The sequence below is a fragment of the Cutaneotrichosporon cavernicola genome (genome assembly GCF_030864355.1).
Source record: "Cutaneotrichosporon cavernicola HIS019 DNA, chromosome: 1".
Taxonomy (NCBI): Eukaryota; Fungi; Basidiomycota; class Tremellomycetes; order Trichosporonales; family Trichosporonaceae; genus Cutaneotrichosporon; species Cutaneotrichosporon cavernicola.
The window spans coordinates 2,244,423-2,260,642 of NC_083393.1; the positions used below are offsets into that span (position 1 = coordinate 2,244,423).

General features: G+C 56.9%; 6 protein-coding genes across 6 annotated transcripts; 2 read left to right on the forward strand and 4 right to left on the reverse strand.

The window, feature by feature from the left end:
* Positions 1-284: 284 nt before the first annotated feature.
* Positions 285-2,546, forward strand: CcaverHIS019_0108280 (uncharacterized protein; the record flags this gene model as incomplete). Its single annotated transcript, XM_060604129.1, has 6 exons — positions 285-475; positions 507-1,255; positions 1,419-1,546; positions 1,578-1,813; positions 1,883-2,123; positions 2,157-2,546. The coding sequence occupies 6 exons, from the start codon at positions 285-287 to the stop codon at positions 2,544-2,546; spliced, it is 1,935 nt and encodes a 644-aa protein (XP_060453376.1).
* Positions 2,547-2,894: 348 nt separating this feature from the next.
* CcaverHIS019_0108290 (uncharacterized protein) lies at positions 2,895-4,338 on the forward strand (the record flags this gene model as incomplete). The annotated part of the gene is made up of 2 exons (XM_060604130.1): positions 2,895-3,122; positions 3,157-4,338. 2 exons carry the CDS (start codon positions 2,895-2,897, stop codon positions 4,336-4,338), a joined length of 1,410 nt encoding a protein of 469 aa, XP_060453377.1.
* A 108-nt stretch (positions 4,339-4,446) lies between these two features.
* Positions 4,447-5,801, reverse strand: CcaverHIS019_0108300 (uncharacterized protein; the record flags this gene model as incomplete). Its single annotated transcript, XM_060604132.1, has 2 exons — positions 4,447-5,564; positions 5,669-5,801. The coding sequence occupies 2 exons, from the start codon at positions 5,799-5,801 to the stop codon at positions 4,447-4,449; spliced, it is 1,251 nt and encodes a 416-aa protein (XP_060453378.1).
* A 1,670-nt stretch (positions 5,802-7,471) lies between these two features.
* Positions 7,472-9,037, reverse strand: CcaverHIS019_0108310 (uncharacterized protein; the record flags this gene model as incomplete). Its single annotated transcript, XM_060604133.1, has 1 exon — positions 7,472-9,037. The coding sequence occupies one exon, from the start codon at positions 9,035-9,037 to the stop codon at positions 7,472-7,474; it is 1,566 nt and encodes a 521-aa protein (XP_060453379.1).
* An 804-nt stretch (positions 9,038-9,841) lies between these two features.
* Positions 9,842-11,191, reverse strand: CcaverHIS019_0108320 (uncharacterized protein; the record flags this gene model as incomplete). The annotated part of the gene is made up of 5 exons (XM_060604134.1): positions 9,842-10,043; positions 10,217-10,438; positions 10,579-10,900; positions 10,942-11,099; positions 11,130-11,191. The coding sequence occupies 5 exons, from the start codon at positions 11,189-11,191 to the stop codon at positions 9,842-9,844; spliced, it is 966 nt and encodes a 321-aa protein (XP_060453380.1).
* Positions 11,192-12,304: 1,113 nt separating this feature from the next.
* Positions 12,305-14,033, reverse strand: CcaverHIS019_0108330 (uncharacterized protein; the record flags this gene model as incomplete). Its single annotated transcript, XM_060604135.1, has 2 exons — positions 12,305-13,446; positions 13,490-14,033. The coding sequence occupies 2 exons, from the start codon at positions 14,031-14,033 to the stop codon at positions 12,305-12,307; spliced, it is 1,686 nt and encodes a 561-aa protein (XP_060453381.1).
* Positions 14,034-16,220: the final 2,187 nt, after the last annotated feature.

Sequence of the window (16,220 nt, forward strand, 5' to 3'; positions counted from 1 at the left end):
ACACCTGAGAAGAGGTATTCATAGTAGCCACAATGCATAAGACGTCATCATGGGCTGGTACGATCTGGCGACTCTGCCGGTGGAGTTTCGGCGTTCGCGGTCGGTGAAGGCAGAGAGTTGGGCTGAGGGAGAGTGCATGTAACAGGAGACTCACTTGGATTCCGCTTGATTTGCGGTTTGCCCCCAAAAGAGTGGCCGACCAGGTTCCGCTCAGTCCGCCAACCGAAAGATGCCGATACGTACATACTCAATCATCAACAACTCACACTACCCAGAGAGCAAGCATGCCCCGCGCTGCAGACGCACCGCGTCACCAACGCACATATCGCGCATGTACAGCATGCCGCGCTGCCAAGTTGCGCTGCGACCTCGGCCCCATCGACGCGCCCGAGGACTTGCCGTGCCGTCGTTGTCGACGCACAGGCCGCAAATGCGAGTTCACCGAGTCCTATCAACGCAAGCGCCGCACAGACAGGTATGTCCTCAATACCGTCTGGCTGACTCAGTGTGCCAGGTACACCGATAGCGTCGAGTAGTACCCGATTCGAGATACCTTCGCGAGACGCCCGGCTCGATTTGGTGGGAGGAAACCTCGAGACGCCGGCCGACGCACTGCGCCTCCTCTCGTCCGTGTCGGCTGATCGGCCGGCCGCACCCGCCTTCCAACCGGACCCAGCGTTCGAGGGGGAGGTATGGAGCTGTTGGCCACCGGTCCGCGAGGGGCTTCTCACCAGTGCCGAAGCTAGCACACTGGTGGCCTTGTACGCGCGGAATATCAATCCGTGTCATCCTGTCGTCTCGGCCGAACTGTTTGACCGCGATAACGCCTCTCTTCTCTTACAAGAACCGCTACTTGTCGGGGCGATAACTTGCGTCGCGGCTCGATATGCCGATCTCGGACCGAGCTTTGATGCGCGGGAACCAAGCCGCGCGCGCCTGGTCCAGGCGAGGATAGTCGAGTGGCTGCTGGGCCGCATCGCGAGGCTCGTGATGGGTTCCAGCGCAATGCGGACCATTGGGACAGTGGAGGCGCTGTTGATTCTGTCCGAGTGGCCGCCACGGTCGATGCTCGTCGAGGATAGTGTTGGGGATGCGTGTCCCAGTAGCGCGTGTAAGCACCAGGACGATGTGGCGTGGACAAACGTCGCCCTAGCGGTACGGATTGCACAGGAGGTCGGGTTACACGACGAGACAACTTACGTGCCGGCCAACACGTCGGATTGGCAGACACGGCGGCGGGTCAACGTGTGGATTCGTGAGTTGGGGATCGAGCCAGCTGACGTCTGAATGCATGAGTGCAGATCAACAGTGCGTGGGCCCCTGGTGAACTGGTGGGACTGACGATAGTATTGCGGGACGGCTGGGTCGCGACGCCCTCATTTCTACAAGTACGTCTTCTGAGACGTCGCTGATGCTAGAAATGGCGACGAGTTGGTGGGACCAGTTCTTCCTAATGAGCTGTGAACGGCTGGAAACCAAGGCCCTCCCTATACCCAGTGCCCGTCCGTTTTGGCGCCACAGCCGTGTTACTGCTGAGCACGCACATGTACGTGCTCCCCCCACGTGGTTGACATTAGGTGATTGCGATCTGCCACCAGACGCTGTATCCGTCTCCGGACGTGACGGCGGACTTGATCCGCACGGGACGGTTCCAGAGCTTCCTGGACCGCTTGAAGCCCGAGTTGAACCATTTGTGGACGTGGGCCACAGGCGGACTCGACTCGGACGCGGATGCTGCTGCGGGATCGCCAGACCAGAGACGGAGTGTGGATATCAACCGCATCTTCTGGCGGATTGACCACGACTACGTGCGGTGAGTGTCGTCGTAGTTTTAGAGTTGAAGGAGAGGGGCGTGAGGCGCTTGACAACGCGCTCACCCCAGATTATACGCCAACGCCATCGCGATGCGCGCGGCCGTCTCGCGCCTCCTCCGCGGTGCACCGATGCCCAGACAGCGAACACCCGGCGGCGAGCGCATCATGGCGACAACCGTCATCATCTCCGTTGAAGGCGTGCAGATGATCGAGGCGGTGGACTCGGCCGTCGCCCTCCTCGAACACGGCATCGAATGCCACCGCCGTGGCGTCCTTCGCTTCTGTCCTGGCCGGACATTTCAACGCATTGTATGTCCCACGACGGCTAAAGCTAACGCGGAGATGTTCGCAAGCGTCTTCCTCATGAAAGCTCTCTCGCACGGCGCTGTGGCAGAGAAAGAACCCGCCGTACTCGATCTACAGCACCGGATGCTCACGTGTTTCCGCGAGGCCGCAGTCGACGACGAGCACATTGCGGCTGAGATTGCACGTCTCCTTGAGAGGGTCTTCCCCGCCCTTCCAGCTCTCCCCCACCCAGCCCACCAGGCTCACCCAGCCCCAACACTGCCAGCCATGCCGCTCCCCGATCCCGAGCTCGAGCCGAGCCATGGTTTCGATCTCGGGGCTCTAAACGATGCGCCCGATGATGCTGACGTCTTCGCCAACTGGGGCTTTGACCCCGTCCTCATCCTTAATGAGATGGATGCGTTCATCCAGTCTATGGATAGATAGGGCCTTTGATGAATCCCGAGGCTGCTATATCAGGAATCTATGGCCACGTGCACCGGCGTCAGCCGACGGACACCGCCGAGACCGCCGCAATATCCGCACCGGCGTCACCCGTGTGGGCTCAGGCTGACTGATGCAACAAGTCTACTCGACTCTTCTCTACATCTTACTCTATTTCTGCATGAGCTCGGTACCCGCATCGCGACGCGGGCCATACGTTTACACTATTTGAGGTGACAAACCTCTGACGAATGGTGACCTCGACTTGTCACTTGTTCAATAATCAATCAATTTTCAGCCCCCATACTCCACCCCGGCATCTCCGCCGAAGACCCGCTCCACAAAATCAACATGGCACCAGACAAGATGGCGCCACCAGCGTCGTCGGCGCCATCAACATCGACGATGGTGCCAGACGATGAATTCAAGGATAAAGAGAAAGGCAGTCCGATCCCGGATGCAGAATGTCTGGCGTCATCCAGTGATCCGGATGACGTGCCGCTCGACCGCGAGCCCGAGGATCACCGCGACTACCCCGACGGCGGGTATGGGTGGGTCATTGTGATCTGTGGCTTCCTGGTATGTTTTCTTTCTGCTGTCCAACTGACATAAGCTCAACTTCTCAACATGGGGTGTGAATACGGCGTTTGGCATCTACCTCGCGTACGATCTGGAGAATCCTCGATTCAAGGGGGCGCGGGATATCGACTTTGCCTTCATCGGCTCTCTGTCGCTGTCGCTAGCGCTGGCCGTTGCGCCGTTTTCAAACTTTCTCGCGAGGACGTATCACTGGCGAATTCCGTTGATGACAGGGAGTGTGTGTGTGACGGCGGGGCAAATTCTGGCGGGCTTTTGCACTTCCATCTGGCAACTGTACCTCACGCAAGGCGTGTTGTTCGCCATTGGACTTGGAATGACGATGGTTGTTTCGGGGCCAATTGTGACCCAGTGGTTTGGGTTGAAACGCGCGTTTGCGGTCGGTATCGTCTCGGCCGGGAGTGGCGGCGGCGCCCTCTTCTTCTCCAACATCACCCGACTCACTCTCTCCCACTTGGACCGGAGGTGGGCGTGCGTCATCAACGGATGCATCTCAGCAGCAGGCCTCATCCCCGCCATCCTGTTCTTCAAGACGCGCTCAACGAAATTAAAAGTCCGCTTTGAGCCGTTCCAAATCTCCTTCTTCAAAAACCCAGGCTTCATCTGCATGTGTTTCTGGGGCGGCTTCATCCTCTTTGCCTACGCAATCGGTATTTACACCATCCCGCTATATGCCGTACAAGGGTTAGGGATGACGCAGAAGGACGGTTCAACTCTCCAGTCCCTGCTGGCAGTGGGACAGATTGTCGGTCGCCCACTGTCGGGATACTTTCTCGACAAGGTGGGCCGGTTCAACGGTGCGATTGTCACTACCCTCATCGCGTCCATCTCGTGTCTCGCTGTCTGGCTGGTAGCGCAGAACTTTCACGTGCTCGCCTTTGCAGCGTTTCTGCAGGGCGCGAGCTCGGGCGTCTTCTGGTCAACTTGCCAGGCCCTCCTCACCGACCTTGTGGGTATTCGAGACATGGCGAGCGCGTTGTCGGTGCTTTGGTTCAGCATCGTTGCGCCAGGTATCGTGTCGCAGCCGATCGCGATCTGGTTGACAAACTACTCGCGCGATACGCTCCATCGTACAGGAACAGCAGCGTTCCAGTACGGTATCGTATTCGCTGGTGTTGCATTCTTCGCATCCTCCGTATCGCTCTACGGGACAAAACGATACATACAGGGCGACTGGAAGGTGTTCAAGAGGTGTTGAAGTAGAGATAGAGATAGATCTGTATCACTATGCATTGTTCAGGTATTATGGAAACATAGGGGCCAATGTTCGCCCGGTTTGGGCTAGCTACCTAAAGCTAAAAGTGTCCTAGAGGAGGAGAGCAAGGGCGGGGATGAGGATGGCAGCGGAGAAGAAGGAGACGCCGATGCGAACAGCAGAGCTGTTCTTGTTGCCCTGCTGAGTGTTGGCGGTCTTCTTGGCCTCGTCAGCGCTGGAAGAGACGGTCGCGTTGGCAGTCGCCTCAGGGACAACGCTGGAAGAAGGGAGAGCCGAGGTGGGGTTGGCCCACGAAGCGTTGGTTCCCATGGCGGTCTGGACCTCACCGACACTCATGGCGGAGGCAACAGGCCCGTCGTTACCCTTGGCGTTCTGGTACCACAGAAGGCCGTATGCTTCGGGGGCGGTCAAAACAGTCCATCCATTCTCCTTCATGAGCGGGTACGAGTTGATGAAGACCTGGACGGTGTCGTTGTTAAGTTCGTGTTCGAGGGGCACGATACCTGGGCTCTTGGGACCGGTGATGAAACCAGTCATGACGGCCGTGACGCTGTCGACAGTTGTGCCGTCCGTGGGAATCTTCCAATCATTCGTGTCCTTGTTCCACACGACTGTCTCCAATCCGAAAACCTGCTTGGCAATTGTGCGAACACGGTTATCGACATCGCCATATGGTGGGCGCCAGAAAGCCGGAATACGACCGCCAGTGAGATCGGAAATGATCTGCATCGTCCACCCAAGCTCGCCGACGACTTGTTCGTTGGTAAGCGTCGTCATCATCGGGTGCGCCCAAGTGTGTACGGCAATGTGGCCACCCTGGGTGAACGCCTCTTGCATCGTCTTGGGCGCGGTCTGGATGTTGGACCCAATCATGAAGTGGGTGGCATTCTTCTCGATCTGATTGCTGCGCAAAAAGTCGTACAGCCTGGGCGAAGCGTCCGTGGGTCCATCGTCAAAGTTGAGGAGCCAAGTGCCGTTGGGAGCTTCAAAGTAGTCGCTGGGGGCGATGCAACCCCATGTAAACGAGCAGACGTCGGGGTTATTTCCACCATTGTTAATGCCGTTGTACGCTGACCCGCTGGATCCAGAGGCGGTCGCGACGGGGTTGTTGGAGGGAAGCTGGGTCGAGTTGAGCTTGTCAAGCCATGCCTTTGGGAGAGTGCTGGGGTCGGGCGTCTTCCAGTTGGTCGGGTAGTGGCTCGCAAAGTCTGGAGTCAGCGGGGAAGGTTGGACTCGGGGGGGGGAAGGGTTGGACTCGGCAGCGAGGTTGGACTCGGCAGCGAGGTTGGACCCGGCAGGCATGTTGACTCACCAGGCGAGTTTGGGTCTGGAATGGCGCCGTCACGCTTGAACAGCGCCGCAAAAGGCGTATCACGGTGCTGGAAAGTCGGGAGGGCGGACGCCGCGGCGAGCGGAAGCGAAAGGGAAAGGAGGGAGAAGAGCATGGTGGGAATCACAGTCAAAGAGTGTCGAAGGTAGTGTTAGAAACAAGCCTGACGAGACGATGTGGTAGATGCTCGACGGTGTTGGCGTTGATAAACCAGCCAGACGTAGTGGGTGATGTGAGTCTATGTGTGAACTGGATCGTTGAAGAGATCGGGTCAGAGATCGGATCAGCCATCCTTGTATGATTCTCGGCCGTCATGCTCAGGCGACGGATGGAGTGTCTCAAAACTTGGGTTGAGTTGCAACAGGGGATGGCGAGCGGTATCAGTTCTATTTCTGGAAAAGACTAACTCAAACTCGACCTCTTTCCGCCAGCCACACTACTAATGTTTGCCGACTAATTACAGGGAGGTGCCTTGTTCCCTATTACTTAGAGTCGTGCGTTTACGTAGGGGGCGTCAGTGTGAGAACAAGAAACCAATGAATCAGTGATCCAGTGATTCAGAGAGCTGTTCTTGGAACAACTAAGGTAAAGAGATCAGGGGGGGGACATCGGGACATGTGCACAAACACTGTTTACAACTGGCAAGTATCCCTGCCGCCGGTACCGCAGCCCTGTTCTACCTTCCACAACGCCGAGCTGTCCCATCAGTTTGGAGCGAGATTAGGGCAGGACGGGTACTGTCTACGTATCTCTGTTAGTTATTTGTGAGAGCGGGTTGGACGGCCGTTAAACTTAACGGTTTGGTCAGCGGACTCGGTAAATCAAACCATCCCAATCTCCGCCTCGGCCTTCGCCCTTCGCCCCTCGCCCCTCGCCCCTCGCCCAGGCGCATCTCACAACCAGGTCACTGAGACCGCCGCCCGTGCAGCATCGAACCGCCTCACCTATTCTCAGCCTTGAGGCGGTGTTGCTTGTTGCTATCAAGTGCCCAGGAACCCGGCATGTGTCATGGGCTTCTCACGGCACGGTGTAGAGCGAGATAGAAGCGAGGGAGCCGAGAACCGTCCTCCGCCGGAGGCACCGACGGAGGGCACCTAGCGTCGGATGAATATCTAGTTGGCATGTATGGTTGGCATAGCCATTCAGCCATATGGCGCAGTTATTTCCATGTGCTTGTCAACGGATGATAGGAAAGGAGGCCTCCTCGAAATAGCGCTGGCGTATCAGCTGATGCCAGATATCGCGCATCTCCGAGCTCGTATGGACGTTGTTGAACAGGAATACCAAGCCTGAGGATCCCACTTTGGCATAAGGTAAGTGTACAACGTTCCCAAACTAGTCTGGCGGTGATTCGAACTCATGACACGCGGGTGTAGAATCGGGTGTCAAGCGGGGATTGGATTGGCCTACTTTATCGGCTTGCGTTGGCCCCAAGTTCAGAGCTGAACTTGACACACTCTGAACTTGTTTGTCACTCTGAACTTGCGATGATATCAGTGCGAAACGGGATGCAGGGGGTGTGGTGATCGTGAGTGCGGTATTTTAGGGCTCTAGCCGAGCAGGGTTAGCATTACAGGCACATGGGCATGGCCCCAAAACTTGGTGTGGCTTGTGGCGCGTGATGGTTGCGCAGGGCCGAGGGTTGCTCTATCTGGAAGGTGGCCGCAGCAACCAACCTGCTCTTCTGATCTCTCTTGCTATCAAGCGAGGCCAAGGGCTTCGGGCATGTACTATACGTGCGCAGTCCAAGATCAATCCATTCATTCCCAAACCAGTACACATAAACTAGTAGACATAAACCATTTCGTCGTTCTCAAAGTCGGTGAGGTCGAGCAGCGCGTTCTGTCCGAGCCGAACGCCAGCGCCTTCCTCCTGGACCTCCTCCTGCGCCTCCCATTTCGAGCTCATCGACGTGTCCTTGATGAACTCGGGTTTGCCATTAGCGACGCGCTGGCGCTGTCGCTGCTTGTTGAGGAATCCAAGCACAATAACCTGGAGCCCAATAACAGCGAGGAGGGCGCAGAACATGCCCATGACAATCTTGACGCCGGGGCGGTACTGCGGCTTATCCTTGCTCTGGAAGAGGTATGGGCCGATAATGTTGCCCGCAGCCGAGCCGGCATTGTACAATGACATGATGGTCGATTTCTTGGTTTGGCCGGCAGTGTTGGCCGCCATCCAAGTTACGATCAGGGGGTTTCCGCCGTAGAGGGCGGAAATGAGGTAGAAACCGACGAGGGCGGGAGCCTGCTTGAATCCAGTAGAGGTGGATTGGGTGTAGAGGAGTGCGAGGCCGATGATTACCGGAATAACAAAGATGGCCAAGACGGCGCCCTTGAGGCGCCAGACTTGGGCAGCGTACGACGCGGCAATGATAGCAATGAATTGGAGCGCTCCAAAGGGAATGTTGAGGAGAGATGTGGTGCCCTTGTCGAAACCAAAGCCGGCAATAAGAGTCGGTCCAAAAGCGTTGGAAACCGAGGCGCCAATGTTAAGTAGCAAACTCATGAAGAGCCAGAGCCACGATTTGGGGTCGTAGAACATCTCCCATACCTGCGAAAACTTGTACTCGTGCGAACCGGTACCAGTGTTATTGGCGCGGAGGCGTTCGTAAGCTTGGGCCTTCTCGCGCTCGTCGAGGAAACGCGCACTTTCAATGTCGCTGTCGAGGACGAACCAAACAAGCGGAGCAGAGAGGACGGTAATAACACCGACAATGATGAAGATGAGTTGCCAAGCCTTGACGTGTTCATTCTTGACGTGGCCCAGAGCCCACGAGAGGAACGATCCAAAAATGGTGGCCAGACCGTTGGTCGAGTACCACGCAGCGACGCGGGACGGTTGCTCGGCGCGGCGGTACCATTGAGCAGTGAGCATGCCGAAAAGCGGCAGGCATCCTGCCTCGAACAGACCGAGCAAGAATCGGGTTGCGAGGAGGCCGCCGAAATTGTGCGCGGCGGCCATACAAGTCGCTGCGATGCCCCATCCAAGCACCATTCCAGTCATGAGGTGTCGCGCCGGGACGCGGACGAGAAGATAGGAAGAGAAGGGCTGCCATGCGAGTTGGGCGATGGCGTTTATGCTCGCAATCGTAGAATAGTCCTGCCCTTTGAGACCAGTGTCCTGGCTCAGGCCCCAGACGTTTCCGAGACCAAGAACAGACTTGTCGAGGATCTGCAGAAAGTAGATCCAGATAAGGATCGAGAGGATTCGCTTATCCGTCTTGTGCCGGATCCGGTCATTGTCCTCTTGCGTGAGGGTGACGGGCTCGGGTGCCACGTCCTTGCTGTCGCGCTCGATGTCGACGTCGGCGTGTTCGTTGTACGCTACTGTCTCCTTTGGTGTAGACATGCTGTGATGACTTGAAAAGTTGAATGTTGGGGCTCAGCGGGGCATCTGGGGTTATATCTTTTCTGCACAACTATAGTAGCTCGCCGGGCGTCGGTCCGGGATACCATCGCCAGCCGTGCGGGGCCGCAGACCATCACCGCGAGTGTGGGGCCCAGGGGTGGAACAATGATGGCGAGTCCCTGGCTTTGGGTACTGCTGAATTCAGGCTACATGGATGGCAGCTGTCGGGATGAATGTTCGACGGCAGCAGGCACGACTCTATTGGAGGGCGGAGGGCTGACGTCCGCACGGTTGTTGATGATGTGAGAATGAGAGATAGTCGCGAATCTTGGCAGTCATCTGACACCCTGGCCCGGCCGCTAGGGAGCGGTTACCAACGGCTAACCGTCCATAGCCGCCGGAACTGTTCCCGGCCACCCAGTGTGCAACGGCAATGAACGGGCTGTAGATACACGGTTCGGTTCGTTATCTTGCTCAAGATCTTTTGTTTGTGCCGTTGCTCTATAGATGCTCCGACAAGAGACTCCGCATACGCCCGACTTCGGGTCTCGTCGAATCGTGGAACGGATTTGTGAATGGTGAGACAGAGCTCACGGCCGAGGACTGGGCCAGGGCCGACCGGGACTTGCTCCATGCAGGCCGACCCGGCACCATCCCATCTACGCTTCCGGCTACCCATCACTTCTCACTTCCTGATCTACGTTCCGTCGTAGGCGCCGAGTCTCAACCAAGCCAACGGCTACGTCTCTCGTCATGGCAACATTTCGATAAACAAACCCTACATGACGCCCATTCACTCATCACTCACGCACTGACGCAGTACTGCGCCTGCAGCATGCGCACAGACTCTGCAGCCTGAGCGGCGGCTGGCCACGTCTCGGCGAGTTCGAGTAGCGCCATGTGCGCGTATGCGAGGGATTCGAGGGCGGCGGTTGCGCCGGCGGGCTCGGTGCGCACGAGCCCCGAGGCCTGGAACACGAGGATCGTCGCAGCGTGATATACGCAGCTGGTGTTAGCGCCTGTCACCCCTTCTCTTCTCCCCTTTCTCCGCTCCTGCCTCTCCTCTCTGCCCTCCTCCTCCCTCTTTTCTCCGCCCTCCTCCTGCCTCTCTGCCATCCTACTCTCCCTCCCTCCCTGTCGCCCTCATCTCTCTTTGTCCCCGTGGCACCTCAGACTCACTCCTGCAGGCTACTTGGGGCAGCCCACATCCCATGTCTGTCGCGCACATAGTGCACTTGCTCGATGATCTGCGCGGTGGCCGCGATGCAGGTCTCGAGCGCGTCGTCGAACACGACGCCAGCCCATTCGGGTCCATTGAGGCCGTAGGATGCGCGTTCGATGGCATATGGCCGCAGGAGGTGGATGATGAGCGAGTTGTATGTTGCGAAGAGAGTGACCGTGCTGGCGTGAGCGGCAGGTGCGAGCGAAGCAAGGTGCGACCGGGGTTCCTATGGGAGGGTGGGCCGCGAGGAGAGGAGGGGAGACGAGGAGAGACGAGGCAAGGCTGGCATGGGAGGAAAGGGGAACAACCCGGGACTCACCTAGGACTAGATGGCTCGAGCTCATGCTCGCCCGGCGGCCACGCCATGCACGCCGGCATACCATCGCGCCACGCCTCGAGGTCCCTGCGTAACTTGACCACACTCTCAGCTCTAGCCCGCGCGCTCATTCTCGCGCCGTGGTTACACCGCACCACCTGCAATGCGAGATGCGACAGCGTCCGGTGGCGCTGGAACGCATGAGAAGTGATATGGCTCGACGTTGGGTGCGGTCCACACTCGCCATGTAGGCGCGACATGTGCTGTGTCGGGGTTTCGACAAAGGGCATCATGGGCCGGGAATAGTACGCCGCCCACCATGAGCCTGCAGTTAGCGTTGAGTGCCAAGAAGAGAAATCGACAAACTGATCGCAAGACAGTAGCCGTAAACGTCGCGTCGGGCCATGTCGAGCATACCCCTCAGAGGCTCCTTGATTGTCTTGAGCTGTTCATCGCATTGCTGGTGGACGCGGAAATCGGCGGCCATGAACGTGCCCTGCGCATATGCCTGTCCTCCCAGTTCACTGGATCAGCTTTATCGGGGACAGACTCACTCCAGACTCATGTGCACGCATGTGGCGCAGATGAGGAGCAAAGCGAGGATGGTCGAGAGCATGGGATTGGCGCTCTCTTTCTCTACCTCGCGCCTGGCCGCGTTGAGAAATAACATGCCCCGATCGTCGTATCCCTGTCCCTCGGATAGATAACGGCCATAAACCGCTGGATCGCGACAATACCGCAGTCCATTAGCAACGATGGCCATATGTAAAGCGGGGGAGTAGAATGGATTCCGGACTGCCTTCATCATACTCTCGATGAAGAGCATTTTCCAGGCGTTCATCCCCAAGTTCAACCCATAAGTAAACGCAAGTTCAACCAGTAGGCGGTGTTGTTCGGTATCCAGTGGGATTGGGAGATATGTAGCCGAGCAGGGAAGGTAGTGCGCTGGTCCTTCGGGTGGGTGTGGGCGAGCAAGACGTATAGCAACGGGTCGATAGAGCGTAGCCTCGGGGTTTGAATGGAGGTTGCCCTTGTCTGAGAGTACGAGCTCGCCCACACCCCACGGATCCTGCTTGTCGTCAAGCTCTTCTAGAGCGTCTCCGAGAGGCGAGAGTACCATTACATCTTCACGGACAACGGAGGAGGCTTCGGACGCTGAGGCGGAGGGAGAGGTGGAGCGCTTTGTTGGTTCCGAGCGCCTCTTATCGCCCCCCTCGGCGTAGTTGCATTCACGACCTTGTTTCGTGCATGCGATGCATGCTGGTCGGTCACCTTGGGGTCAGGGGTGTGTCAGATGGCTAGAGGGAGGGGGATTGGTGGGGAGGCCAGGTGGGAGGAACAGGCTGTGTGGAGGCCAACCGGAGAACCGGAGAACCGCCAGGAGTGAGACTCACCACTGCACCGTGCCTTGCGCTTGCGGCACGATTCGCATGCCTGCGAGATATTCGTGCGCGAGGGGTATGGCCGTCCAAGGCGTTCGGCTTGCTGTTGTTCTGCCGGCATCGAGTGAGTGGGTGCGTGAGTGAGTGAGTGAGTATGAGTGGCAAAGGTTTCAATACGGTTTCTAGCTTCAGCGGTGATGGCCAGAGTCGGGCATCGGAGGCAGTGGCGCATGACGTCAGGGACGCGTTGGGCCTCTTGGACGGCTCAACCAACAAATGCATATTCCGGGCCATGAAATCTACACGTCTCACGTCTCACGTCTCACGTCTACACGACTACACGACATTTAGCAACACTGCTTGACCCGGCGGCAGAGACACGAGCTCTCGATCTTGACGTCCGCCCCAGCGAGCGCGAGGTCCAAATCGCGCTTGATCTTTCTCGCCTCTTCCGTCCGTCCCAGCTTGACCAGACACTCATGGTATCCGTGTAGCGCCCAGACATTATTCGGGTGTCGGAGGGCGCGGGGGAGGGTAGTGACGAACCCTAGATCCTCAGCATACGCGATTGCGGCCTCGTCAACCCGGCCCTGTTCGAGGAGGAGGGCGCCGTACGCGTGCCGTGGAGGTTGCATCCATCCCCACGGCTCGGCGTAGATCAGGTTATCGCAGAGTTGGATAGATTTGCGGAGATGGGCAAAGCCCACCTCAACATTACCAGAGCGATACTCAATCTCGCCACTCAGCATCTCCTCTCCGACATCAAAGATATCGGACCATTCGTTGGGTACCGCCTGGCGACCGGGCTGGATTCTCTTACGCGCGGCCCTAAACTCTTGCCGCTCAGCCCGGGCTTCATCCAATCGGTCGGTGAGGGCGAGAGCAATCGCGCGGCCGTAGTGTATCGTCGTAGTTGTGACCGAGTAGAACGCCCGATCCTCGGGGAATGGATATGACAGAAGATCGGCCCAGCGCCCGAACCGCACCAAGATATGGACGCGGAAAGTGAGGAATCCCTCCAACCAGTCCGCGATGGGCGGGTTGGGAGTACGCATAAAGTCGTCTGGGAGCCAGTATTCCATTCTGTCGCACGCCTTTAAAGCGGGCTGCAGGCGGCCAGCAAACATGCCCGCATACACCGTGAAACTGGCATTATGCAACGTGTAGAACTGGTAAAAGTCCCTCGGGTCGCCATGTACCATATACTTGTCGTCGGCGGCCATGGCGTCGTCGGCGCCGGTGATTACGCGCGCATAGTCGCCGATTAGGAGGTCGATGTGGCCAGGCATGTGGCGGAGGTGTCCGGCGTCGGGGACTAGGTCGCGCAACGCATCGGAGGCGGGTAAGGCTGCTTCGGGGGTGGGAGAGAGCTCCATAAGATGAATGTACTTGTGCAGTACGCCGGGGTGGGTCATGCCGCCCTCAGCTGCCAGAGCGCTGTCCAAGACCTCTTTGATCCTGAGCGTCTGTGAGTCCTCTCGCGGCGCGCCTGTTGTCAACTTCCGCTGCTTATTCCCCCGGAGCCTGCTTACCTGTCTGGAGATCCCAGAGCTCCCATGGCGCAATGGCCATCATAGCGTCTGCGTATACGACCGCAATGTCGAGGTGATCCCCAAACTGCTCGTAGACATTAGCCATGGCGGCGATATACGCCTGGTTCCAGGAGGGAAAGTCTTTCGCCGTCCCACTGGGGGAGGGGAAGCGGGTGGTGAGGGCGACGCAGAGGGCCTTCTCAACTGGATCCTTAGCGAGTTTGGATGCGTGCGCCGCAGCATCATGGGCGATGGGGAGTGCCTCAGCCAGCTCGTCGGGCGTGAACATTGCCCACCACTTGTTATAATTTGGCCCCATGGCATACGAGAGACCCCAGTAGGCCATGGCCAAGGTCGGGTCACAGTGGATAGCGTACCGGAAACACCGCTCGGCTTCGAGGTGGTGAAACCCGTAGGTCCAATTCAGGCCACGGTCGAACCATTTCTGGGCTGCGGCGGACGTGGTCTTCACCTTGAGCGAGTACGTCCCCAGGTCGTACGGATACGTTTCTGGTGGCGGGAGCCCAAAGTCGCTCGTGGTCATGGTAAATGGAGAATGCAGAGTACAAGGGACCTGACTGACGGACACAAAGGAACCGGCATTTGTATTACGCGTGGCGCGGTGGTGGGCTGCACATTATGGAGATGGCCGATCACGTGACTCGATTCGGATTCGGGATGGGCCGACGATCCGGATAATTCATTCGGATCCCTTGCGGAGCGCGAGCGAGAGCGTGAGGGCGAGGGCGTCGGCTTGGAAAAAGACACCTTGCATGACGTGCATGGACGTGTCGGCGCCTTTGAGCATGGACGCGGTTGTGAATATTGAGAGCTAGTTCCTACGGTCAGATGTGGTGAGAGGACGAGGGTGAGATGAGTTAGAGAGTAAGATGGTACTAGGTACTGGGAACTGTGGGTATTGAGAAGATGAGTATGCGTTATGCACTCGTTGGTGGTAGAATGAAAATGGAAACCTGGCTAAAGGAGTTTGATATAGGCCGTGCGTTCGCAGCACAAGTCGACGCACTTACAGACCTGATAATGGCACCTTGTTCTGTGCACTTGTATCCTCAAACCAAAGCCAAACATGCAACCATGCAGGTGCAGGTATGCAGGAAAAACCTATTTTGGGGTTTTGACGGGCCACTTGCCCTTGCTCGCGGCGAGCCGATGCGGCATGGCGTTCAGGTCTTGAGGCCCATCAGGTCGGGCGAGCGCAGGGAACGCGTCCGCGTCGCGTCTGAATTGAATTAATCAAGGGCAATGGAGGTGGGCATTGTGGGGGATCGCATGGGGGATGGTGGGGGGTTTGAGATACACGTAGGTATACCTAGTCGTGTATCCATCCGATGGTCGGATGGTAAAGTGTTTGTTTGTTTGTTGGTGCGTACGTGTCGACGCGAATAAGGGCAACCAAGTTTCATTTTCTTCCTTGTTTAGGTTTTTACAAAAGCATATAGGTTTCTGGGATTTGGTACCCAACATACCACACAATCCCAATACCGCTATTGTAACTGAAACCCTCTAGACTTGAAGACGCAAAGAGGCCAAGACGCGAGGACGCGAGAACGACGCGACGGCCAATGCATGCCAAGAAAAGTTTCACGGATTAGCGAATTTGTATAAGAGGTGCCTGTGCAAAACAGTCGCGCAGGTCTGAACGTTTTGACCATATCTATTGCTCATATCACTGGTTCACTCCACATCTTCCACAAGGTCGTTTCTCACGCCATCAGTAAATGATCCCTTTCCAAGCTCCCAATATAGTCTTATTGGACACCCCTGCCCAGCTCTGCATCCTTGGAAGAGAACATGCATGGACCTATAGACTTGGCAGCCCTGCTTTTAGGAAATCGAGGGTGCAACTACACCATTTAGAACCGTTTGCTCTGTGCGTATCTATAGTTATTTGCTTATTATATTGTCTTGGCTATGGTATTACTTAGGGTATGAAGAAATGTTAAAGGCACGAGGCCAGAGTAAGAGATAGCAATAGCGGAAATAGCCTCGGAGATTCTAGCAATTCAGGCAATAAGATACACCTTCCCAGGGTCTTCGGACGCGGATCCCATTCGCCCCTGCAACGCCCTGGTTGTCTGTGGGGTGGGATGATCGAAACAACTCGTGGTGGTGTTTCGAAACGCGCACAGACCCTGATTCCATTTGTTGATGTCATTAGGGTATTAGAAATAGAGGAGTAACATGGTCCAAGAAATAAGGGACAGGGTACATTCTCAAGACCCCTAGATTGATCCCTTTAGTACCTTTCCTGAGATATTTGCTTGACGACACCCGTTCTAGCGGCTACGCTACCGCTCCCATTTTCAACCAAACTACTAGAGCGGGGGGCGCGTCGTACTCTGTCTCCTTACCAGAGCTAACTGAAGCCGTAGGGGTCAGCATCAGGGGGAGTACCGCCGGCTCGGGGTAGGAGTTAGAGGGAGTATGTACCTACCTGTTCAGTTTTGAGACTGGCGCTTCAGCTCTCGTCCACTCTGTTTGGCGTCTTTGGCACATTTAGGTAGGTCACGCTAGACCATCCATGCCCCAACTCTATCCTAGCCTTCGACTTGGCTTTACTAATTGCTAATAATTGCATTAAGAGGCCTGGACCTAGATTCTCCCACCACTTTCAACTGTTTCGACCAAGTCTTCCTCTGGTCATTCGCCTTCTTTCAACTCTTCACTGTCACTAGATTACTTGATCACTCCCACTTTCATTTCTCCTCGT